General features: G+C 49.9%; 2 protein-coding genes across 5 annotated transcripts in view; one reads left to right on the top strand and one right to left on the bottom strand.

The window, feature by feature from the left end:
- Lpin2 (lipin 2) overlaps positions 1-5,305 on the top strand; it is a 65,197-nt gene extending 59,892 nt beyond the window's left edge. For all 3 annotated transcript variants that reach the window (XM_085684017.2, XM_048435954.3, XM_048435946.3), the window contains exons 17-20: positions 297-449; positions 795-909; positions 1,921-2,024; positions 2,318-5,305. In XM_085684017.2, coding sequence (XP_085540143.2) covers positions 297-449; positions 795-909; positions 1,921-2,024; positions 2,318-2,462 — 517 coding nt within the window. In that variant the 3' untranslated portion in view covers positions 2,463-5,305. The remainder of the gene's footprint in view (positions 1-296; positions 450-794; positions 910-1,920; positions 2,025-2,317) is intronic.
- Positions 5,306-7,554: 2,249 nt separating this feature from the next.
- The window catches only part of Emilin2 (elastin microfibril interfacer 2), a 53,703-nt gene continuing 37,158 nt past the window's right edge, over positions 7,555-24,099 (bottom strand). Inside the window, exons 5-8 of one of the 2 annotated variants that reach the window (XM_048435934.3) lie at positions 11,985-12,350; positions 11,139-11,171; positions 10,444-10,572; positions 7,555-8,492 (exon numbers count right to left, since the gene is read on the bottom strand). In XM_048435934.3, coding sequence (XP_048291891.3) covers positions 8,155-8,492; positions 10,444-10,572; positions 11,139-11,171; positions 11,985-12,350 — 866 coding nt within the window. In that variant the 3' untranslated portion in view covers positions 7,555-8,154. Of the gene's footprint in view, positions 8,493-10,443; positions 10,573-11,138; positions 11,172-11,984; positions 12,354-24,099 lie in introns of both variants that reach the window. The other variant, XM_048435924.3, reaches the window with a different exon arrangement.

Genomic DNA, 24,099 nt, shown 5'->3' with positions numbered 1-24,099 from the left:
TCTGGATCTTCTTCTGAACTAGGTGCAACATGTATTAAGTCGGTGCAAGTCACGTTGCAGTTTAACACAATCCATTTTTGCATATGCCTCTGTTTTTCCATGGTTTCTAACCCTAACTGGTTTCCTTCTGTGTTCAGTAATTTCATTTTCAAAGTAAATGAGATGAACTTATTTGGATCTGTTAAAAGGAAAAAAAAGTTTTTCCTGTATCCACAAGACATGGCTAACCAGATTGTTATATTTGTGTATGCGTTCATGCTTGTTTTGTTGTTTTTTGGTTTTGTCTGTTTTTTTAGGAACGGTTACAAGTTTCTATACTGTTCTGCACGCGCCATTGGCATGGCCGACATGACCCGAGGCTATCTGCACTGGGTCAATGACAAGGGCACCATCTTGCCCCGAGGCCCTCTGATGCTGTCTCCCAGCAGTCTGTTCTCTGCCTTCCACAGGTAGCTTTCCCGGGGGCATGCTGGGCTCCTCCACTGGGGGCGGGGTGGGGAGTGGGGTGCTGGCGACAGAACTCTAACAGGTTCCCTCAGGCAGTAGAGTGTCTGTGTTTTTGTCGTTTGTTGGCTCCCTGAAGTGCTCTAAGATGATGAAGGGAATGTGTGACTCTTCCCACTAGTGTTACCCAGATCCTCCATCGCAGGACGGGCTAGCGAAAGAGGGAGAGTGCTGACGGTGCCTGCGGGTTATGAGGGACACAGGGTGACGTGAAGGTGAAGATCTGTCTAAGAACATACTCTTGGAAAAACTGCTGTTTTGAATTGGTGGTTGTATCTCTTCTTCTTTAGGGAAGTGATAGAGAAGAAACCAGAGAAGTTCAAAATTGAGTGTCTGAATGATATTAAGAACCTGTTTGCCCCGTCCAAGCAGCCCTTCTACGCTGCCTTTGGAAACCGTCCTAATGTAAGTGTCTTTGGAGTGTGTGAATTTTGTGTGAGCAGAAGTCAGAGAGGTGCATGTCAGGGTATAGCCATGTCGTTCTCACGCCAGTCTATAAGCAGAGTGAACTCGCGGTTGTGCCTAGTGGGGTCTCACTTGACGTACACCGTCACCTCAGGGCTGGAGCCCCGCATTCTAGGAGTGCGCTCTACCGTGGAGCTTTGTTATTCTAGACCCTTTCCACTTTTGTTTTCATTTATTTTTTGTGTATGAGTGCTCCGTCTACACACACACACACACACACACACACACATTGACCCACATGTGTGCCCGGTGCCAGTGGAAGTCAGAAGAGGGCATCAAATTTCCTAGAACTAGAGTTCCAGGTGGTTTTGAGCCACCGTGTGGGTGCTGGAAATCAAACCCAGGTCCCTCTGCAAGAGCAGCAAGTGCTCTCAGCCATGAGTACCCCTCCAGTCCCTATGTACATTTTTTTGTTGAAACAGGTTCTATGTAAGTTACCCATTCTGTAGCTTCTGTAGCCTTTGAACCTGAAATCTTCTTGCCTCGGCTGCTTGAGTAGCCAGGTTTGCACCAGGGCCAGGCTTTTTCAAATTTCCCCAGAAGTTGGGAAAGTGCTGTAGTTACCTTTTGGCCCCAAGAATGTATATAGAAGGATATCCTCCCTCACCCCACCCCACCCCCACCCCTTTAATTTATTTCCTCAGTCAGTTCTGCCAGTGTTCTAACTGGTCTTAAGCCATGCCCTTGGTCCACACCAGAACCAGGATGCAAATACTCCCTCTTCATTGACAGTTCTCACCCTGGCTTGTGTACTGCATCTTATGGGGGAGGGGGAGTCCTCCATATCTGGACTACTAAAGGGGTTACTTCAGTATTCTCAGAGGACCCTGATTTGTTCTTTGCTGCCCATTTTCTGTGCACTTTCTGGATTTGTCTAAAGATTTCCCATCTTCAGCCCATGTAGTGGCTCTGGCTTATGAGGAGCCAGCTAAGTTTTTGTGTCTTCTGCAGGATGTCTATGCTTACACACAAGTCGGAGTTCCAGACTGTAGGATATTCACCGTGAACCCAAAGGGTGAATTAATACAAGAAAGGACCAAAGGAAACAAGTCATCGTAAGTGTATTCGTGTTGCAGCCGTGTACAGCTGAGGACAGATAAGAACTGAGACGGGGCCCAGCCAGGAGGAGTAGAGTTGTACCTCTGTGAACATTTTCTTTGGGTAGCGGTTTAAGGAGTCTCTGGTTATTTTATGTGTGGAAGACAGTCTGGACCGGGGGATGGGGCCGAGCTCTGAGCAAGTGCTGAGCAGCCCTTTTGTATAATCTGAATAGCCAGCATCACAGCCTATGGTCTTTGCTAAACATGTTGTAAAATAACAGCTTGTATGTCTTCCCAATTCCTTCCAGGTATCACAGGCTGAGTGAGCTTGTGGAACATGTGTTCCCACTTCTCAGTAAGGAACAGAATTCTGCTTTTCCATGCCCAGAGTTCAGTTCCTTCTGTTACTGGCGAGACCCAATCCCTGATGTGGACCTGGATGACCTAGCTTGAACGACTATACGGCTATATGCCTCCCAACAGGGAAAGTAACTGGCCTCTTACAGATGAAGACCCCGGAGCCTGCAGTCAGGAACCTGCTCTCCAGAACAGGGACAGGGTCCCCGGAGCTGGCACTGCTGCCCCCTCACCTCCCCAGGCACCACTCAGCCCCTGGCGGAGGTCCAAGCCTGAGCTCCATCATGTGGGGTTCCTCACGTGCTTTCTGTGGAGCTGTGTGCTGCGCCCCTTGGCTGCGAGACTTAGAATGGCAGAGATAAGAAACTGAACAAGAATGAACCAGCGCATTACTACACAGTAAAGAGTTAAAATTTCCACTGCTCAGTTGATCGTTTCTCTCTGTAACCAGGCTTTCTCCAGAAGTCCGGTTAGTGTTGCTGGCTACGTGTTCATGTCCCCCTTGGGACACTTCTGCTCTTGGTCACTGAACTAGGACAACCGCATCATGTGCCAAGATGGGAACCCCCAGCAACTGTGTGCCAGCACCATGATCCCAGCTCGACCAGCATGGGCTTTTGAGGAGAGAGCACCTGGCATCATCTCCTCACCTGTGCTGCTTCCCAGGGAGAAAGAAGCCGATTGAGTTACTGCTCTACCCTAGTCAGAAGAACAAGTGCACATTTTATATCTGGAGTAATCAGGAGAAATTGGTTTGAAATACAGAAAAGGCAACAGCTTTGCCTCCCAAGTGTAGAAAGGCAACTGCACTGGGTCCTAGGAGTCACCCTTTCCTCTGACACTGTCATCTGGCTCAAGTGGCCCTGGTGAGTAGGTATTTCAGGAAAGGACTGTGGAGAGCCAGCACCGCAGCAGCAGCACCGGCCCATTGTCCAGTTCACACGGTTGATACTGCGGATGAGGCCTCTGGGGATGTGGGCGCCTCTGCATTCTCTTGGCAGCAACATGCACTGGCCTAGTTAAACTCTCTTGTCAAATGTCAGGACAGATGTGACAGGGAGAGTTACGTCCTGGACTCTCCACAGCCTATGATCAACAGGGTGTGGACGGTCACTGCAGTGCAAACATGGCGAGAAGTGTTGGCGGAAGGCGTCCCGGGACCTTCACTGGGTCTTGGGACAGCCCTCCTCTTGGACGGTGGAAATGAAGGCTTCTCAGCAGAGCAGGCACTGCAGAGAAAGATGGTTCCACTTCCAGCCCTCACCCCTGCAGCTGGATGACTGGCCTTGTCACAGTGTTTCAGTTTGCTTCACCCAAAATAACACTCACCTAGAGTCGGATTAGAAAGGGGTGGTTATTTTCCAGATTGGAGAGTTGAGTGTCCCTGCCTCGATTCAGTATTGCAGTTGAATGCAGAGACCATGTAACATTCTTTAATAGAAGAAAAAACCCTTTGAACATAGTTCTCAGTGGCAGAACCACTGGAGGCAATGCTCACAGAGAGGGGGCAGTGCAGGCTTCCACAGTGTTGGCCTCGCTTGTTTGTGTTAGGTGTAGGGAAACTCAGTTGTTTATGTGAAATTCTTCCCAGGCAGTGAAGTAAGATGTGTAGAGCAGCCCCCTGATGCTGTCAAGGTCTCAGCACTGCCTGGGATTTAGCACCCTTTGGATTTAGCACCCTTTGGTTTCTGGAGTAGGAGTTGTGTGCACTTACCCTGCGCTTAGTAGAGTCTCTGTGGTACAGAAAATCTCATCGTGTTTCCTCAGACAGCTTCAGTTTATCCTTTGTGGAGTCTGCCTCAGCAGCCTGTTTCCTTTCCTTGACAAACTCTTTTCTTTGGACACATGGGCCTTTTCAGAGGGCCCAGCTTAGGTTGTGGGGCTCCTGGCCTGTGCTGATCTTCTCCCCATGTCCATTAGCCCTGCACTTGTCACTACAAATTGATCAGTGGGTATTTAGGCTAATGAATGTAACTCTTTTTCCTTATTTAAAGGAGTCTTCTTGCTGAAAGTAGATGATTACTATTGCTGTAGTGTTCTGAAGTATTAGGTTTGTGCTGAAAATCCATTGCCATTTGTTACAAATGACATTTGTTCTTTCTGTGAAAGAGAGATGCCCTCAAGTGTGTTTGCACGCAAACCCTTAGATGGCTTGTTGCAGTCTCTCCCTTGTCGCCAGTGGCAGGTGATGCTGACGGGGCACTGTTGGCAGATGGGCCTCAGAGTCGCTGTCAGCCTTGCCCTCTGTCCTCCAGCTCACTCTGACTTGAGTGTTGAAGCACTGTTGTAGAACTGGTGGCTGCTCTCCCTCCATCAGGCTGTGTAGGATGCACACTTAGCCCTGTGATCAGGACTGCACTTCCTGTGGTCTAGCCCATCTGCATAGTTTCAGTTGGAAAGAAACATACTATTGTGGTGACCCAAAACTAAAGCTGCTAAAAATCATGGAATGGACAAGGACCAGAGCTGAGTGGCAGGGAGACTCTGTCCTTGCAGCCCCTTTGCCCTTCTGCAGTGCTGCTGAAGCACGGCATCTGAGAGAGAGGAACGGTTAGGACGACGGGAACACCTTCTCCTTTTGCAGTTGATTGCTGCAGGGAACTTGCAGCGTTATTGTGTAGCTCTGGGACACTTCGTTTCTGAGCCTGAGAGCATGCTGCGATTTATTTAAAACCGGGTGAAGTAAGTGCTCTTTCCAGCACTTTGATTCATTTTGACTTGAAGGCAGAGGAAAGATTGCTCTTTTCATAATTGTGTTCAGCTGATGACATTTGATAATCAGACAGCATTGTCACTAAGCAGTTTAGGTTGTGTAATTGTAAACACCGGCGCCGTGCCTCAGTCATGGTAAAGATATCTTCAGATGAACGGCTCATATTTTGGTGCAGTGTTTGATGTTCACAACAAAATGTTACAATAATAAACTAACACAAACCGAGTGCATTGGGCTCCTTCCTTTAGAGGATGTTTGACCATCTTGTCTGTATTAGTGCCTGAGATTGGTAATTATAATTATCAGTTACATATGAATAGCATTTGTGTCTGAAGGAGGAACCTCTTCCTGTTGCTCACCTGTAAACCCCAATTCTAGAAGTGAAGCTCCACCCACAGGAGCTCATGCCTCTGCCTTGTAGGTTCTGCCGAGTAGTGATTGATTCCTCTGTCATTTCCCCTACAGTCTGGCCAGCACACCAGCCCTTCAGGGTCCCCTAGGGGTCCGCTCAACCTTCAGTACCCCTTTATAAGCCCCTCTTGAGGCACGTGGCAGCTACAGTCCTGATATTCCCACAACCCATGTCACATAGGCGATGACAAGAGTGGTGTCTGTGTCCCCTCAGGTCACAGATCGTTAATAAAAACTCTGTTTGATGCTGCTTTCCCATGGTGCGAGGCTGGGCTGAGAAGCCACAGGTCTTCTGTCAGTATACTTTGGCCTAGAAAGAAAGAGTCTGACTATAAAGAAATGGGGTTTTCCTCGGAACAGTTTGAAGAAGAGTGTGGAGCCCAGAGGACCTGGTCTGTCCGTCCCTTCTGTGAGGCCTGTGTGTGCCCCTCCTACCCATCAGAAGATGGCATAAGGAAAACAGGTGGACATTTAGGAGGCAGATAGGGTCCATGTGCTGCAGATGTGTGGGAACAAGAATGCTTGTCAGTGGGAATGCGTTCACGTGCTCGTCTGAAATGATGTAGGATAGACCTGGAGCAGACTTGCGGTCTCCTGGGAAGGTCATGTAGCTGTCATCTTTAGTCATTCCGATGGTCCTGTTTGATGGTGTGCATGTCCCCAGTCCTTAGTAAATACTGCCCTTCTTCTCAGTGATCAAGAGCTCCTTGATTTTCACAAGATGAACTTCGATCATGGTGGCCATGTGGTGTGTGCAAGTTGGTTCTGCCTGGGAGGACTTTTTGACCAACTGAGTGACAACTAGACTCTCAAAATGTTTTATAGATCATTGAAACCAAAGGCCTAAGTAATTCATTTTATACCGCTGACTCATGGGTACATGACTTGAGGGGTGTGGTGACTTGGGGGGCTGCTCCAAACTTTCCCCCCACGGACAGGCTGCCTGTCTGTCCTTATTTTCCAGCTCCAAAAAAAGATAGGTTCTACCTTTTTAGACCTGTATCCTGTGAGGGCTGCATCTGGCTTTCATTCCCTTTTGTCCTGCAGTGAGTATGGGCTCGCTCCACTTTGCCTGTTGGGTCTAGGGAGGTAAGTCCCACACACTGGCGGGCCGAGCTCTAGCTGATGCTCCAGAGACCTGTGTAGGAGCGGGGCGTACAGTGGCCATGCACCTAGTGTCCGGTCACTTGGCCAGTTTGGCACTGAACAATTCTTCAAAGAAGAGTGTGAGAGGAAAGGGCAATAGCGCCCCTGCGCCAGCTGGGTTTTCCTGAAAAACACTGCTGCTGTGGATTTTTCCATTAGTCATTGCTAGGACAGGCAAGGATACTCTGTAGCCAACTCCCCAGCTGTAGAAACAGGGAACGCTCTAAAAACTATGCAGTCCAGGCCCGTCCTTCCAACAACCAGTGAAACCCAAGGCATTTTTATAGCAATAGCCTCTTCTGCCAACTGGGCTGAGAATACGACTATCAACACCCTGGTTTCCCTGTCTGTCTTCTACTAGGGACCTGAAGGAGTTGCCTTTCCCTGTGGGTGCTCGTTCATCAACAGGCTTTCCCCAAAGCTGGTTAGCAAAAGCCACCAAACTGAATGTCCCATATGTACCTAAAACTTTGTGGGCTGCTGGGAAAAGATCATTATGCTAGGCCTCCTAGACCAATGTGCCTGTCCTCTCAGATGAGCTCAGCTTCCACTCAGCCATCCGTGTTGTATCGGGGCCTCGTGTTGCTTAGGAACTAGAGTTGGTGGTACTTACTGTCTCTGCCAGTGAGCTGGCAATGGAGCGGTGAGAAGGCAGTCTCATCCGCCTCTAACCAGACCGCTTCCCTAACAGAGTCCCCTCTTCAGCTCCAGGACTGTGGTAGGCCCTGACCTTCAAGGCCATCTGGTCTCTGTTTACCAGCCAAAATCAGAACCTAAATGTGTACAGCCTGGAAGCTGGAAGGTAGCAGTTTAAAGGCTGGAATTAATTTACACACAAGATTATTTTTACAGCCATAAAAAGTTTTCTAGGTTGCTCTTTCCCCCAGTCCATAAGGCCTGAGATACAGAAGAGGAACGTAAGGTGATATTGACATCTTTATTGACGCTCCCTGTCTTTGCACTTATATCGTACATGTCATTTAAGGAGCCCAACAAGCTTCATAAATAATATCTGTTGCATCCCCCTTTGTAGCAGGGCCCAGGTGGACTGATGAGTCCCAGGCGGTAACAAGCCTAGTGTGGGATGGCCTGGATTCCATTCTGGGCCCAGCCTTCAGCACTTCAGTGTTCAAACTCTCCTGCGGGCAGTGTAGAGAGAGGCACCCGCTCCAGTGTCCTCCAGTGAAGGCCAGCTGCTGCAGGCTCTGCCCGACTGGGGAGCAGCTTCAGCCTCCACAGGTAGCACCACATAGGCCCAGCCCAGGAGACGCCAGCTTTCAGCCAAAGGGACTTTGCCAAGTCTTCTGGTTGCCCAGTTAGAGTTCCAGAAAAATGAGGGCCTCGTTAAGCATGTGTCCCTTCCAAGGCTGTTTGGAAACTCCTGAGGGGTGACAGTCTCTACAGTGAGGGAAGACCTTTATCCTGGGGGCAGGTGGGGCGTTCTCCAGTGACACACACTGAATATATTAAAGCTTTGGAGTTTTTACAACCTTCCCCCCTGCCCCCACCTTGACTTCCCTAGAGGTGGGAAAGGAAGGGATATAGGAAAACACCACTGAAGGTGGAGTACACTTCATCAAAGTCTGTGTGAGCCAGCCTGCCCCCAGTCACCACAACATTGACCCCGTCCCCTGCCTTCAAGTGCACGATGAGGTGGAAGGCGCCTGGGCCCCCACAGGTGTGCACAGCCCCAGGCGGACGGTGGTATTCCAGGAACTCTCTCCTATACCCAGCCGTATGCAGCTGGGCAACACTGGCGTTGGAAACAGACAGCACTGCCTCCACGTAGGCATCTCTCTCGGGGGTGAGGGTGGCCGTGATCAAGTAGCGCCCATCGTATGGTGCCGTGAAGATACCTAGGAAAATGCAGGGAGACAGGTGAGCCAATCTGGTGCCTTTGCCGCCCGTTCACCCTACGAGGCCACTTCAAGTTGCCCCCAATTGCCCCTGGCTCTTAGCACCCAAAGTCCTGGACAAATCAGGATAGTCACCAAACCTGTAGAAGGCTTGTTGCTTGGAAGATGGTGCCACCCAGCCACACCTATTTTTCAGTATGAAGATGAACCCCGGTGTGGCTCTCCTGCTGCACCTACAGACGGGCCACTCAGCGCATGCTGGTGTGTTCCTCATTTCATAGCCCACTGTCCTACGCTTGTAACCACCAGAATGAAAGCTCCAATAACCCAGGACTTGGAGTAGTGTGATTCTCCTCATCTAACCATAGCAGAAGGCTAGAAGACAGAAACCAGCCTTGACCCTGCTGGGACAGGCAGCCAGTTCCACCAACATTCCTGCTCTGCCGTCTACAGTGGCATGTGCTTGCTGAAGACTTAGGCCCAAGACCCAGCCCTTGCCATGTTAAAAACCACCTTCCCAAACCCTGACTGTCTCTTGGTGGCATTTCTCCTCATTGCATATACCCAAAAGCTAGGCTGCTGGACCTAATTCATAAGACAGCTGATGAGAACAAAACTTGCCTAGCCCAAGAAGAGGCAGATACCAAACCACCCAGCCCTAGGAGGCCATGCTTACTCTCCTCATCTAGAAGATTCAGCCTCTTGGATACAGGTGCTATTCACTCATGGCCAAAAGCCCTGTTATTCACTAACTCAGTGCCCACATGCTCTGGGAAGTAGCTAGAGATGAACCACTCATAGCTTCCATCCCAGGAGGGGCGGGTCCCAGGCTAGAGGTGAACCACTCAGAGCCTCCATCCCAGGAAGGGCGGGTCCCAGGTCCGTATACTCAGAGCTTAGGATGTAAGTCTGACTCAGGCCTCCCGCCTGCTTACCATTTAAGTTGTATCCTGTTTATAACTCCTAGGATGTTTCAAGAGGTGCTGAGCCAAGCTTTTATTTGCCTGTCTGGCGGGGGCAAGTCTAGCTCAAAATGGCCTAGAACTTCCTTGATAGCGCTGACCTGCTGTTGAGACTAGTTCTCGGAATGAGAAAAATGTGACTGTTGGCCTCCTTGCGAAGATCACCAGCCTGTGTGAGTAAGGGGTTCCTAGAGCCAACATAGCCAGAAAGCAACCCCAACTCTGGCACCAAACCTCTAAGCATAGATTAGAAAGCTTGCTAAGCTTTGCTTTAAACAGTCTGGATACCTGAATTCTTTCTCTGACACTGAGTCCTGTCAGTGACTTTGATGCAACTGACATTTCAGAACCAGTGTGACTTAGCCAGATGGTAACCAGGCAGGGACTGGGGAGAGAGTGGCTAAAAATTACCGGGAAGATGCTGAGGGCCCTGCCTACACAAACAGCAGCAGTGACTGCGAGAGCAAGGAGGCAGTGCCCACGGTCAGACGGGAATCATCCTGGGGAGCCAGTGATGGGCCTAGGAGGGAACGCCCCAAGCCTGGCTGTCAGGAAGGACAGCACATCAGGAGGTGGCCTAGAACAGGGGTGTGACACAGTGCAGGCTGCAGGAAGGGAAAGGTGGCCGTGCTGACACAGCTTGTACCAGGTTCCACCACACTCCTCACAGGGCTCCCTGGAGACAGGCGTAGGTGCTGCAGAGACGCCCAAGCTCACAGTGCAGTTCTGTCTCAGTGTGTGAGGCCCCTTCTGGAGAAAGCACAGCCCTTTTTTTGGCTCTCATCATAAACACAAGATTGCGAAGGGAGTCTCTGCCGCTGATGATTCACAGAGAAAGCGTGCTTGGTGGCCGGTGTGCACCTGCAGCCCAGGAGCTGAGGTTTGGTGACAAAGCAGCTTATGTTCTCCCCGGCCTGCTTTAGAGGACCGACACAGGATGAGGTGGGGGTGCCCGCATGTGGATGAAGACAGAAGCCCACCGCACTCACCAGTGGCGGGGTTGTATACACCTCCGTCGTTGACCAGCACCTTATTAAAGAGGACGACGCCTCCGTCACTGGGGAAAGGCTTCTGGGTAAGGCCGGCTGAAAAGGACACCAGGGCAGGCAGTGGCACCCCTAGGGCAGAGAGAGGCAAGAGCACATGGACCAGCCTATCTGCTGAAAGTGTTGATGTAGATTGGGGTACAAGCTATGCCAAAGGTCCAGAGTCTCCCCTCGTTAGACCAACAGCTAGTACAGAGAAACTGAATGGACAGGGATAAGAGACACGTGGGTACTTCATGTGAAAGCCCCAAAGGGGCAACACATACAAAGCTGAATGTATGTGTAAGAAAGAATGCAGCTGTGTGTATGTCTTTAGAGACTGCTGTGTGCTGCACCAGGGACTGGTGCTCGGTACATAAGGAAAACCATCTAGGGAGCTGCTTGTTTGATCCATTGAAGCCTGGGCCCCAGAGAGCTCATCAGGATCACACAGGGCCCCGCCCACCCAGCGTTCCCCTTGGAAAACATGAACAGAGACAGCATAGGAGGAAAAAATCCTGCCTCTGAGCCTCTCTAGGGTTTCAGTCCCTAGAGGCCAGGACCTCGGGGCTGTTGGGTGTGGAAGGTCTAGGCTCCAGGCTCCACCCATGCCTGCAGGGCAGAGACCACCAAGGAAAACAATTCTAATCAGGACATACCTGGGGTAGCCACCGGAGGTGACTTGGGGTAACCTGAAAAACAAGAGAGTGAAGTGTCAGATCCTGAGCAGGTATTTTATAGAATGCTCCCTTCACCAAAACGCTCAACTTGGGCCTCTGTCACTAAAGAAACAGAGCAAGAACACAAGTTCAGAGACGTCTTCTTCACCTGCCAGCTTAGACAGGAGTGCCGGCCTAAGGCGAGGAGACCCCACCGACAGCCTCGTGCATTAGGTGTGTGCGTGCAAGCATGGTGGGACGGATGTGCAAATAGCCCAAAAGAATATACGCGTCCCTAAAACAAAAACATGATGGACTCATTCTAGAAAAAGCAACTGTGATGGCCACAGCCATGGTGACTAAGAGCAGGTGTCTCCTCCCCAGTGTCCGAGCTTACCAGACAGCCATGGTCCAAAACCAGTTATTGATGTATCAGATCACTGGGAGGAGTCAACCCCCTCTGATTGGAAAGGGACTATGCGTTGTCCCCAGTAGGTGTGCTTGGGACACAGATGTAAACAGAGCCCGCCAGTATGGCCTCTGAGTGCTGCTGGGATGGCTACAGACAGAGATGGCTTTAGGGTCTGACTCTGGCTAAGTCATGGCTCTCACCCACGACGGGGACAGTTACAGTTTTATTTCTTTTGCTGTCCTGAGGTGTTCTTGACATCTAATCTGATGTCAGATCAGAAAAAAATGTGGTTCCTCCAAACTCTAGTGTCCTTGGAAGCTACCTTTCTGAACTTTATCCCAAAGGTGGAACTCTAGACCCACAGCACACACATGCAGCACCAGACATAGGCTAGAGCAGTTCACCATCCCAGGTCTTCTGAAGGGTAAACGCACCTGGTGCACCTGCATAGCCTTCTGAGCTAGGAATGGGCCCCTGCCCCATCTGTCCATCCACTCCCTGGGGCAGGCCCCTTCCGGATACGCCCATCCTGCCTGGAGGCCCAGCTTCTCCCGTCTCCATGCTGACCCCACTAGAGCCAGGCAGGAAGGGCAGCCCTGGGCGGCCAGGCCAGGCAGGTAAAGGTGGTGGTTGCAGGGGCTTCTGGGGCAATATTGGCCGCTGGCCTGTCTGTGGAGGTCTGGCAGGGTCCTCTGGCAGTGGGGTCAGGTGGGGTGGCTCAGTGGGGGTGTCCTCTGAAGGTCCAGTGGGTTCTTGTGGGGTCTTCTCAGATGATGGCTGGGGTGATTCTGAGGGTTCCTCTGCTAAGAAGTGAGAAAACCAGAGTTAAAAATGTCTCCAGGTCCCCAGTGTGAAGCCTCCATGGCTTAGCCCTTGATTAGCTACAAACGACCGTGCCTGCGTAGCTGAGGCATTGTCCTCCACAGGGTGTAGAGAATACCATGGCTTCAGATGCTTGCCTGGTATCTGTTGAAGGAACTACAACCGCACTGCCTCCTCACCTGGGAAGAAGCTGGGGCCTCCTTGTAGATGCTGGCGCCCCAGAACTGCACGACCCCAGCTCTAACACGCATGGCCTTTCACTGCAATCTTATGTCTTCCCACCAGGATTTCGTGCCACTGGCTACCACAGTCTCAACAGCAAGCCAGCCCCAGTGCCAGGCTGGGGCCTCACTGCTGGCTCCTGAGTGGCTGCCCAGGCAGGTGTCAGGAACTTTGCCTGTCCCCGTAGTTGTCACTGACCCCAAAGAAGCATTGCCACTCTTTCCGCAGACCTTCAGATCACCAGTGGAGGGACTTCCCAGGCGGGGAACCTCCTGCTTCATGCCTCTCTGAGTGGCCACCACAATGACTCAGCCAAGAACTGCCACCCCTTCCTTTCTCTGGATACATTCCCGGAACTGCATTTCAACCAGCCCTGGCTACTGCTCACAAAGCATCTGAACACATATACCACTTGCAAATGCAAAGACTGTCCACCTCCTTTATTATGTTGGTGTCTGCCATGCCCCAGGACCTGGAGCTGGACAGTTACAGGGACAAAATATGTCTTGTAGTTCCCCTTCCACCCAAGAACAAGTAGCCAGAGCACCCCAGAAAGTTATTTCTCAGCCTTCTCTGCCCAGTTTTCACGGGAGAATAAACTCCACAGAAAATGATTTGCGTGAACACCATTTCAGTTCTCCCGAAGGTGACATCCCGAAGGCAGGCAGTAAGCGGATGTGATAGGGTGACTGTCCTGGCATATTCAAGAGGCTGAGGCAGGAGGACACCAAACTCTAGGCCAGCCAGCACTACTAAAACTCCTCTCAGAAAAATAAAAACTCACAAACATTCTTTCTTTAAAAGCTCGGGGCACGTGTTCCATGGAAACGAGGGAGGAAACCATGAAAGAGTTAAGGGTCTTTCACAGGACAAAGGTTAAAGGTCAGTGAGGGAGCCCACAGATAGAAAGCCAGGAGTATCAGGAAGCAGGAGAGTTCACAGCGAAAACTTGCTAATATTTTAAACATGAAACTGAAAAGTGTCCGGATATATTTTATAATGTAGAAAATTGTGTTGAGGGCTGTTGGGAGCTGAGAAGACAGCAACTTTCCTCACATATCTGAAATCTATTTTCGTACATGTGATGTGCATGTATGCATGTTTTGTATATGTGTAGTACACATGTGTAGAGGTAGGCCAGAGTTAATGTCATTTGTATGAGAACCGTCATTATGGCCACCCATTAGTCACTGGGGCAGGCTCCCTCAATCCAACCTAGAGCTCACTGATATGGCTGCTTTCCTATCCACCTTGCTCCGGGAATCCCCTGTCTCTGCCTTCTGAGGCTAGCATTTCAGGTAGGCCTCCACACCCACCTGGCATTTATGTGAGTTTCTTGGCATTTCTGAGCCTTCTCCCCAGCCCCTTGTGAATATGGACTTTTTTCCTTAAAAGTTACGAGCCAATTATGGGGGTTCATGCCTTTAATCCCAGCACTCAAGAGGCAGAGCCAGGAGGAGCTTTGTGAGTTCAAGGCCAGCCTGGTCTACAGATCAAGCTCTGGATCACTTAGACTCTCTCTCAAAAACAAAAATAAGGAATTAAAACAGTAGAGAGACTATTTTGGGAAAGGGTACCAAGAGGAAGGGGAGGAGGGTAAGAAATGAATGAGGTGGGTTTCTTAAAGGCACCGAGTCCTAGGGGGATGGCTCTGTGGATGAAGTGCTTGCCAGGCAAGCATGAGAGCCTGCGCCCCAGCCCTGGCACCCATGCGAAAAGCCAGTTTCACAGGCACTCGTGATGCAATAGACATTTAGCCTCCACATGCTACACCCACCTACACACATGAACATGTATGCAGATAGACACATCAAATTTCAAATCAACAGAGAAGGGAATCAGCAGAAGGCAGAGAGGAAAGATCCAAGCGCATTGGGCACTCATGAAAATGTCATAAAACATATTGTACAATTCATATCCACTGATTAGAAATCCACTGCATCTCCTCCTCGGGTTCCTGCCCCCATCACCCGTGCCACACCCTCACCTGAGCCTCCCTGACTTGGTGCCTTTGCTTAGCAGCGCCTGTCCCCTAAAACCTCTTCAGCACCCATCCCTGAAGTCCAGCCCAAACACCACCTCTGTGAAGCTCTGAAGATCTGTTGGGGGGTGGGGAGCTTGAGCAGAGCAGAGAAGCAGGAAGGAACTTGGGCCCCTTTGGATTTTCATCTGTCTTCCATCTCCAGCTGGGTTCATTTTCTCCGATCCCCAGTCCTCGGCATAGGCGAAGCACGTGGCAGAGACAGAGGTTCTCAAAGTATGGGAGTTACTACACTTCACCTAGGAACCCTAATTCTACCCACAAGTCACTGCCTTTTTAGGGTCCTACTTGGGCAGTCTGGGCACACAGGACCATGATGGCTCTTTTTAATTTAGATCTCAACATCAGACACATCATAACAAGTCAAAAACATCTAAGATATTGTCTGAGCAAAGAGCCTCCGATTCATTTTGGGGAAGTCAGGGCTTTAGGGGTGAGCAGGGCTGCATGCTGGGAAACTGTCACCACTTCATAGGGAGATAACGGCGAAAAAGCTGGTTCTGTTCCAGCTTGGGCTCCGCCCAGTGCCACGTGGTGTTTCCACAGACATTTATTACCAAGTCCGAGCAACAGCTGAGCAGCCCTCCCGTCAACTAGAGAGAACCCTGCTGAGTGCACCCATTTCTCGTTCAGAAAGTGAGTCAGGGTTATCACCTGAGGAGGGAGCAGAAGGAACACTAAGCCACCAGGGCACCCGGCCTAGCTGCCAACAAGTGGCCCCAGGAGGGTGGGAGAGAAGAGGAGGGTTCACTCCCTTGGGTGACCCCGCCCTGTCCTTCAAAGCTCTGGTGAGTTTTAAATGGTGACTCATGGCTATTATCTCAGGACTTAGGAAGCTGAGGCAGGAGAATTGTTATGAGTTTGAGGCTATAAATAGAGGCTGGGATAGAGAGTAAGACTGTCCCAAAGAGAGGTGTGTGTGTGTGGGGGGGTGCTGATTGGAAGCCAATGTCAGCTTTACTAAGACAAGTCTCTCCTTAGGAGGCTGCAGGGCTATGGTGCTGTCTTCCGCTGAGCTGACACCATCCACCCACAGGAGTCTAGGTTGTTATCTGCTGCCTCCGTACCCTGGGGATAGCGGGGCTGAGCTCCCCGCAGAGGCAGGTATCAGCCGGGCACCTGCAGCTGGGTGGTGCCTAGTCACAGAAAGAATTTGAGAAGGTGACCCTCACTGTTACTGCTAGGTCTGCCTTCCAGGTCTGGCTGTGGGAAGCCAGCAAAGCCTTCCTAATTCTCAGCCTCGAACTTTGCAGCACCCCCTCTTCTCACCCAGGCAGAATTCGACACCTACTAGACAGGGGCTGACTGGAGCACACTGCGTGAATGTCGAGTGCAGTCTATCAGAAGATGGTGCTGAGATCTGGTGTATCCAAACATGCCCTCAAGAATGAAAGGGGGACACTAAAGGGGAGACGACTCATTCAGCAAAGTGCCTGCCACGCAAGCATGAGGACCCGAGTTTAGACCCCAGCATCCACCGTGCAAAAGAGCTAGGTGCAGGGGCACACATGTAACCCCCGTGCTTTGAGACAGGGCAGAGACAGTCAGATCCCTGGGGCTTGTTGGCAAGTTGAGAAACTGAGTTCCAGGCTCAGAGAGAGACTCCGCCTCAAAAAATATGGTAGAAGGATGGAGCAGCGCCTTGGTTAAGAGCACAGGGTGCCCTTGCAGAAGACACGAATTCAGTAGAGCCTGAGTCCTGGGGAAGCATCTAGAGCTATATCCTCAAGATGTGGATAGAAACTGTGGCCTTAGCTCAGAAACATGGGCTCCAGAGTTCCGCAGTACAAGGGCCCAGCTACTGACAGCAAGGCAGGAGGCTGGTGCACCGCATGCAGCTGGCGGGTCTGTGAAATCGTCACATGGTCTGAACTATTCTTTAGGCATCATGGAAGTGGAAATGCACACAGGGGACAGAAAGCCTGCTCTGACCATACCACTCACTCGGGATTCCCGTTAGAATGGAAAGACAGTCTGAGTTATAGTGCAGGGGACGCTACAGGGGCCTTCAAGAGACCCTGCGGCCACTCCAGTAGAGGAGTCAGAAGAGAAGGACTGAAACCCACAGAAGGACAAAATGGGAACAGGATCTAATTTCTGCTTGGTTCAAACCAGTGGAAACAGGAATCCAGAACAACTGTATCATATGTTACTATCTGCGGTGACATAGCTGTAACACGCATGTTACTATCTGCAGTGACATCAACAGCTGTAACATACATGTTACTATCTTGTGACATCAACAGCCATGTCACGTGTTACTATCTGCGGTGACATCAGAATTGAAGCCGTTTGCATTACAGCACTTGATCCACGGCAGAGAGGAGTGAGTGATCCGAGGCTGACACTGGCCGTGGATGTGGCTCTGTGGTACAGTGCTTGCTGAGTGCACACAGGCAGCGGGTCTCTCCTCAGCCTGACAGAGAGGTGAACAGTAGAAGCCGGAGGGCAGCGGAGCCCGTACGTGGACTCCCTCACAGAGCTGACTTTGTGCTAGTGGTGTGGTGCCCAGTTTGGGAGTTTGTCTGTCTCACCCAATATGGGCTCACCTTGCCTGTGTGACTGCACATCTGTCTGCCCTGCCACTTGTGAGGGGACTTTCCTCCCACTTCTAGAACCCTCTGGAAGAGGTTTTCACTTTAACAACCAGTTCCCAGTGAGCACCTCACCAATTGTTGAGTGGGACTCTCATGTGTGATCCACGTCTTTGGAAGTTACACAGGACTTACATGTAGCCATGAGAAAGGCTCTGTCCAGAACACCTTTGTTCAAATTCAGAAGTTTGTTGTTGTTCTAACATCACTACTGTATAGTGTGTGTGCATTTGTGTGTGTGTGTGTCTGTGTGTGTGTGTGTGTGCATGTCCCTGAGAAGACCAGACGTGTGGAGTCCCCCTTGGAGCTGAAGTCATAAGAGGCTAGGAGCTTTTCCCCAATGCAGGGTCTTAGAACTGAACTCAGTCCTCTGTAAGAGCCACATATGTTTTAATTGTTGAATCATCTCTACAGATGCAAAATTTAAATTTTTGATGAATAAAAGCTAGGATGTAACAGAAGCCAGGCGCCTCCAGAGAAGAGCAGTCTGTAAAGCCAGGCACCCCCAGAGGAGAGCGGTCCGTGAGTTCTGACTGCCTGACTGACACACATCTTCACTTATTTTATGTGAGTTCACAGAATTCTGTTAGTCCATCACTGTACCTTAAACCCCCAAACTCAGTGGATTTCAAGTCCATGGCGAAAGCCATCAGGATACTATTATCAGGCCACCAGCCCGAGTCAGACGTTATGGTCCAGTATTTCAGCAGTTTGAGCTACTTCATTGCTACAGCTTAACATAAGGAACTTAATGAAAAATAGGATCCTTAAGTCTGTGGCATAACAGAATTCCAAGAGGAAGGATTCCCTGGGGGCAAGACCAGCAGCCACGAAACGAGAAGCACAGCCGCACATTCTCACCACAGGGTGTTGAAAGACTATGCTTGGGTCGAGGCAGGGCTGCCCCTTCTTGGAAGCCTGACAAGAGGCTTTAGTGTCCACAGCAGCGCTTCCTCAACTCCAGCACCGCCCCTCCTCACCAGTTAGAGGGGAAGTGCCAGTTCCTGGGAGAGTCATCCTCAGCAAGAGACTGGCTGGCCCTGCAAACCCACTCTCTGACGGCCTCATGTTAGAGATGAGGGCTATCCTAGGTCCCGGGCAGGAAGACAGACTCCGGCTTTCATGCTTCCTAGGAGGGTTAACTGGGCACCAAACATGCTTCTGCTCACGGGGATGCGGGTGACGAGCCACAGCTTGAGGAGGAGGGAACGAAAGGCTTGAGGAAGAGAAAGCAAAGGCGTTTGAAATGAGGCTTCAAGGACCAACAGTGCCACCCATATGAGAAAATGAGAGCTAGGAACACAGTGACCCAGGCCTACCCCAACCTGAAGGTCTTGGTGCACAGAGAACAAAGGGCTTGAGAAACTCGCAGTGTGTTCAGAAGGAACAAGCTTGTAGGTCTTAGGATGTGATGCTGTGGGTTCTGGCAGGAGATGTCTAGGCTCTATACTCTCTGTTTGGCCCCTAATGTAGAAAAGAAGGGAAAGAGAAGCATCACCCTGCAGCTCTCAGCAGCTCGGCCTGGAAGGCACTGACCCATCCCAGGCTCCACTCTCCTCCGGGTTTGGGGGAGGGACACATTGCAGGATAAAAATGGGAGACAGCTCAGCCAGGAACAGAATCTACATACAATGGGTTAAGAGTGAATTAAAATGGGGAGGAGTTTGTTTGTCAATTACCAAGTGCTATAATAAATCCCTGATAAAACTATTAAAACTGTGGTACAGGAAAATTATATTCTGTGAATCATGTTTTAAATAAACACTGATTGGCCAGGTAGGAAGTATAGGCGGGTCAACCAGACAGGAAGTAGAGGTGGAGCAAAGAGAACAGGAGTATTCTGGGAAGCAGGAACCTCCTCCTGCAGTCCAGCCCAGACCACCGAAGAAGCAACATGTGACATGCCCCACTGAAAAAGGTACTGAGCCACGTGGCTAACATAGATAAGAATAATGGGTTAATATAAGCTACAAGAGATAATAAGATTGAGCTAATGGGCCAATCAGTTTTATAACTTATGGAGATTTCTGTGTGATTTTCTTTGGGGCTTGCCAGCTGTGGGGAACTGGGCAGGACAGAAACCCCAACAAGCAAGCCAGCCCTCATGTTACAAAACTGCCTTCCAACTCACAGATAGAAAGGAGGTAAGTGTTCAGGGTGCTAACAACCTACCCAAAGTCACAGAGCTTCAGTACGGGTAGGCTGGGATTTCAAACCTGGGAGAGAACCAAGATCTCCTAGTTGCTTTTTTTTAAAATTTATTTATTATGTATATAGTGTTCTGGGTACCAGATCTCATTATAGATGGGTGTGAGCCATCATGTGGTCGCTGGGAATTGAACTCAGGACCTTCGGAACAACAGTCAGTTCTCTTAACCTCTGAGTCATCTCTCCAGCCCTCCTAGTTGCTTTTCATAGTACTTCAAGACCCTGACCGTAGCTGTGTAGTGGGCATAAACAGACTCCTCTCTTTCATCCTGCAGCCCCTCACTTTCTGTCTTGCGGATACACTTGGCCAAACTTAAGTTTGCAAAAGAACAAATCCATCCCTGTCCCAGGGCATCCCAGAATCACACTATTCTCTCTGCCTGGCCCATTTTCCTGCACAGATTGCTGAGGGGTTGATGTCCTCAATCTGTTTATATCTCAAATGCCGTCTCCATGGTGCAGCTCTCCCTAGCCATGCAGCTGAAACAAATTCTCGCCTAGCATTATCTATTATGTTTCATCTCTCCTCAAGTTTCTGATTGTAACTAAAGGTGGACCTTCACTAGCATGGCTGTTCGGTCTTTTCCTCTAGACTCTAGACCTAGAGCATTAGATCTGTGTTGACTGAGACAGAACATAGCTTCGGACAGATCTCCTAAATCAGGAGTGGCGATACACAGTGACATATTATTATTAATTCTCATGTTGTTGTTCATCTTTTAGAAGTTGGGTACCTATCAGAGTCCATATACACATGAACACACACACATATATATGTATTGAAATATATATATTGCATACACTCTTAAGCACACGCCTTGTTGGGATACAAGGAAGGGGCCGCATGGGGGATCACCAGGACCCCAGGTCTGTGGCCCATGTGAACGTGAACCTTCCTGCCAAGCACAACATGGAGTTTAGTGGGTATGTGACTGAGTCAGGCTGACATTAGACAAAAGAGCTGCTGAGCCCTGTACAAGTCCCCGATCCAGGACTAATGGAAAATAACTACCACCGAGATTGGGGTAGGAGATTACACGGCAAAAAATAAAACACCCTTTCACCCCAAAGTCTTCCCATGAACGCCTTTTCTTCCTGCCTTTGGAATTTCACCCACTTAATTATCTGTTCACATTCTTCCAGAAGTTTCCCTCATCCCCTTACCTGACGGCTCACCATCTCACTCAACCTGATTCAGTAATTGCTTAAGCTTGGAGGATCGTCTCTGGGGCTTCTTCCTTTGCAAAGCCCTCTGGGAGGCTGGGGAACAGCCAATTCCCATGATCCTCTTTGTCTGGTTCTCCACCAGTCTTTGGTTCACACTTGCCGCCTGTGAAGCCACCATCTGCTATGTTCGAGGGGTACGCGAGAGCGTGTGAGTGGAGAGCTGGGTCTCTGCACGGCCCTGTACTTTAAACACCCCCCCCCCCCCCGCACTGTGCGCAGGCTTTGCGCTCTCTCCGTGCACCTGAGTCGCTCTATGGAGGATGGGATCTGTGATCTCTGCACCTCTCACAGAGCCTCACCTGCTGTTACCTTTTAACTGTTTGACGTGTGACTTCAGCCTTAGCCTCAGAGTCACTCCGGGACCCCTGGGTCCGAGGGTTCTGGAGGTCACAGAATAAATACTACTCTTTAATTTTTGGCTGCTCTCATCCCAAGTTCTCCCAAGCGCACACGGTCTATATTCACAGCACGGCCCAGGAAGGATGGTGCGTGAAACCACGCTGTCTCCAGAGTTTAACTTCCAGCTCTGCAGAGAAGAGCCTCAGAACGGACACAGATTCCCACGCTGTTCAGCACTGCTAATTAACTGGAAGTATCTGGCTGCATCTGTTATTGTAAAGACCAGACCAGACAGCATTTCGACCGCAAGGGACAATTGCCCTGTGAGCACACAGGACTCACGACCTTAACTCTACATTCCAGAGACGCAGCGGCTGAGATCTGAGGTGGGGGCTGAGTCCTGCAGATAATCAAGCCTGGGGACGGTGGCCGGTTTCCAGCCCTGCTTGACCCTGGTGACTCCTTATCTAAAAATGAGCTCTTTAGAGACAAAATCCAGAGCATGTCTACTTGACTACCATGAACTCTCTCTCCCCTCACCTCCTGAGGTGACAGGACCCGGCCTTGGTCCTCTCCACCGCTCCTTCTCAGTGGGGGCCCAGTCAGAAATTACCACAGGCTCTCAGGAGCCAGGAGGGCTCAGCTCTGTGTCACCCGGAGTTAACAGGGAAGAAAAGATGACAGGCTTGCAGGGAAGGACAAGAAAAGAGAAAGTAGGGGAGGGGAGGTTGGGAAATGGCTTCCTCAACACACGACTGGTGTTCTGTACGGGCCGTGGGCCCTACGCGTCTGCATTCAGCTCTGGGAGACACAAGGCTGAGCGCGATGCAGCGACCATGACCTTTGCATGCTCCCAGTGCCCATCCCAGCTCCACCCACAAGCTATGGAAATGGTACACATTTCCTTCTGGAAAACTCCACCATCCATGTGGGTGGGCTATGGGCTTATAAGCCAGTGGACTTGAACCATGCTGGTACACAGAGCTGTTGCACACGCATGACCTCTGGCTGGCTGGTTTTGTGTCAACTTGACCCAAGCTAGAGCCATCTCGGAGAAGAGAACCTTAATTAAGAAATATCGTAAGGCAATATCAACTTTGTTGGAGAGAAACACAAAGCAATTCCACTAAAATCAGGAATAAGACAAGAGTGTCCACTCTCTCTATTCAATAGAAGAAACTCAAATGGCTGAGAAACCTAATAAGAAATTATTCAACATCCTTAGCAATCAGGGAAATGCAAATCAAAACTACTTTGAGATTCCATCTTATACCTGTCAGAATGGCTAAGATCAAAACCACAAGTTACGTCGATGCTGACAAGGATATGGAGCAAGGGGAACACACCTCCATTGTTGGGAGAAGTACAGATTTGTATAGTCACTATGGAAATCAGTGTGTTGGTTCTCAGAAAGATGTGAATTGTTCTATCTCAAAATCAGCTATACCATTCCTGGGCCTATATCCAAAGGACACTTCATCATACTACAGAGACACTTGCTCAACCATGTTTGTTGTTGCTCTGTTCATAATATCCAGAAACTGGAAATAACCTAGATATACCTCAATAGAAAAATGGACAAAAAATTGTGGTGCATTTATACAATGACTATTATTCAACCCTTAAAAATGGCATCTTGAAATAATGGAACTAGAAAAAAAATCATCCTGATTGAGGTAACCCAGACACAGAAAGATAAATATGGTACGTATTTGTTTATATCTGGAGACTAGCTGTTAAATAAATGATAAGCTAGCTACAATCCATAGACCCAAGGAGGGCAGGCATAGAGGAAAGGACTGGGAGGGGGCACGTGGGTCTCCCTGGGAGGAAGAAAACAGAATAGGTTTTACGGGTGGAAGAGTTTGGAGAGGGGAGGGGAGTGGAGAGAGAGGACGCAGGATCAGGTAAGAAAGGGGAGGATGAGAGGGAATTGAGGGAGGGAATGAGGGAGAGACAGCTAGAATTGAAGGACACCTGGGGGGCAGTATGGAAATCTAACATGGTGGAAAGCAATAATAAATGACTCCTAATGATGGTCCACTCTACTCAGATCAGCGCCTCATTCGGCCAGCATCAGAGAGGCTTCCTCCTAAGCAGATGGGAACAAACACAGAGACCCGCAGCCAGACACCATGCAGAGACACTGGAGCACAGATCTAAATGAGATGTCTCCATCAGATCCCCCCCCCCCTCAGAGCTCAGCGAACCCCAAGGGCGCAGAAGGAGCAGGGGAGACCAGGGATGGAGGACACCAGGAAAACGAGGCCCTCTCAGTCAACTAAGCAAGCTCGTATGAACTCGCAGAGACTGAAGCTGCAAGTACAGGGCCCGCATGGCTCTGCACCAGCTCATCTGCATGTGTATTATGAATTTCGGCTTAATACTTTCATAGGGATCTTGAATGTGTGAACAAGTGGGTCTCTGATTCTGGTGCTGCTCTTGGGACTCCTTTGCTTTTCTGTTGGCTTGGCTTGACCAACTTCCATATGAAGGTTTTATCTTAATATACTTTATTTTGTTATGTTTGGTTATTTCATCTTTGAAACCTGTCCTTTTCTAATGAGAGACAGAAAGGATCCAGGGGGAAGGGAGGTGGAGAGGAGCTGGGAGGAAGGAGACTGTATGCAGATTATATTATATGAGAAAAGAATCTAAGTTTAATAAAAGGGGGTACCTCCATAAATTGGGGTGTAGGCAGACCCGTAAGGCATTTTCTTAACTAGTGATGGGGGAGGGCCTAGCACACTGTGGGTGGGGCCACCCTGGGCTGGTGGTCCTGGCTTCTAAAAGAGAGCAGACTGATCAAGCCAGTCAGTAGAACTCCTCTATGGCCTCTGTTCCAGCTCCTGCCTCCAGGTTCCTGCACAGTTTGACTTCCTGTCCTGACTGCCTTTGCTGATGAATAGTGGAGTGTAGTAAGCCAAATAACCTCTTTCCTCCCGAGTGGCTTTGTCATGGTGTTCCCTCTAGCAATAGTGACCCTAACCAGGACAGCCTCTAAGTTCTGGCCTGTTCCTGGGCTGTGGACAAGAGAAGATCAGAGGAAAGCATGTTTATCCTTCGAGGATTATGTGTTTGTCTTAAAGTAAAACT

The sequence above is a fragment of the Myodes glareolus genome, chromosome 27 (assembly GCF_982192425.1).
Source record: "Myodes glareolus chromosome 27, mMyoGla1.1, whole genome shotgun sequence".
In the NCBI taxonomy this organism is placed as follows: Eukaryota; Metazoa; Chordata; class Mammalia; order Rodentia; family Cricetidae; genus Myodes; species Myodes glareolus.
Note: the sequence above shows the minus strand (reverse complement) of the source record. Positions and strands in the feature narration are given on the sequence as shown.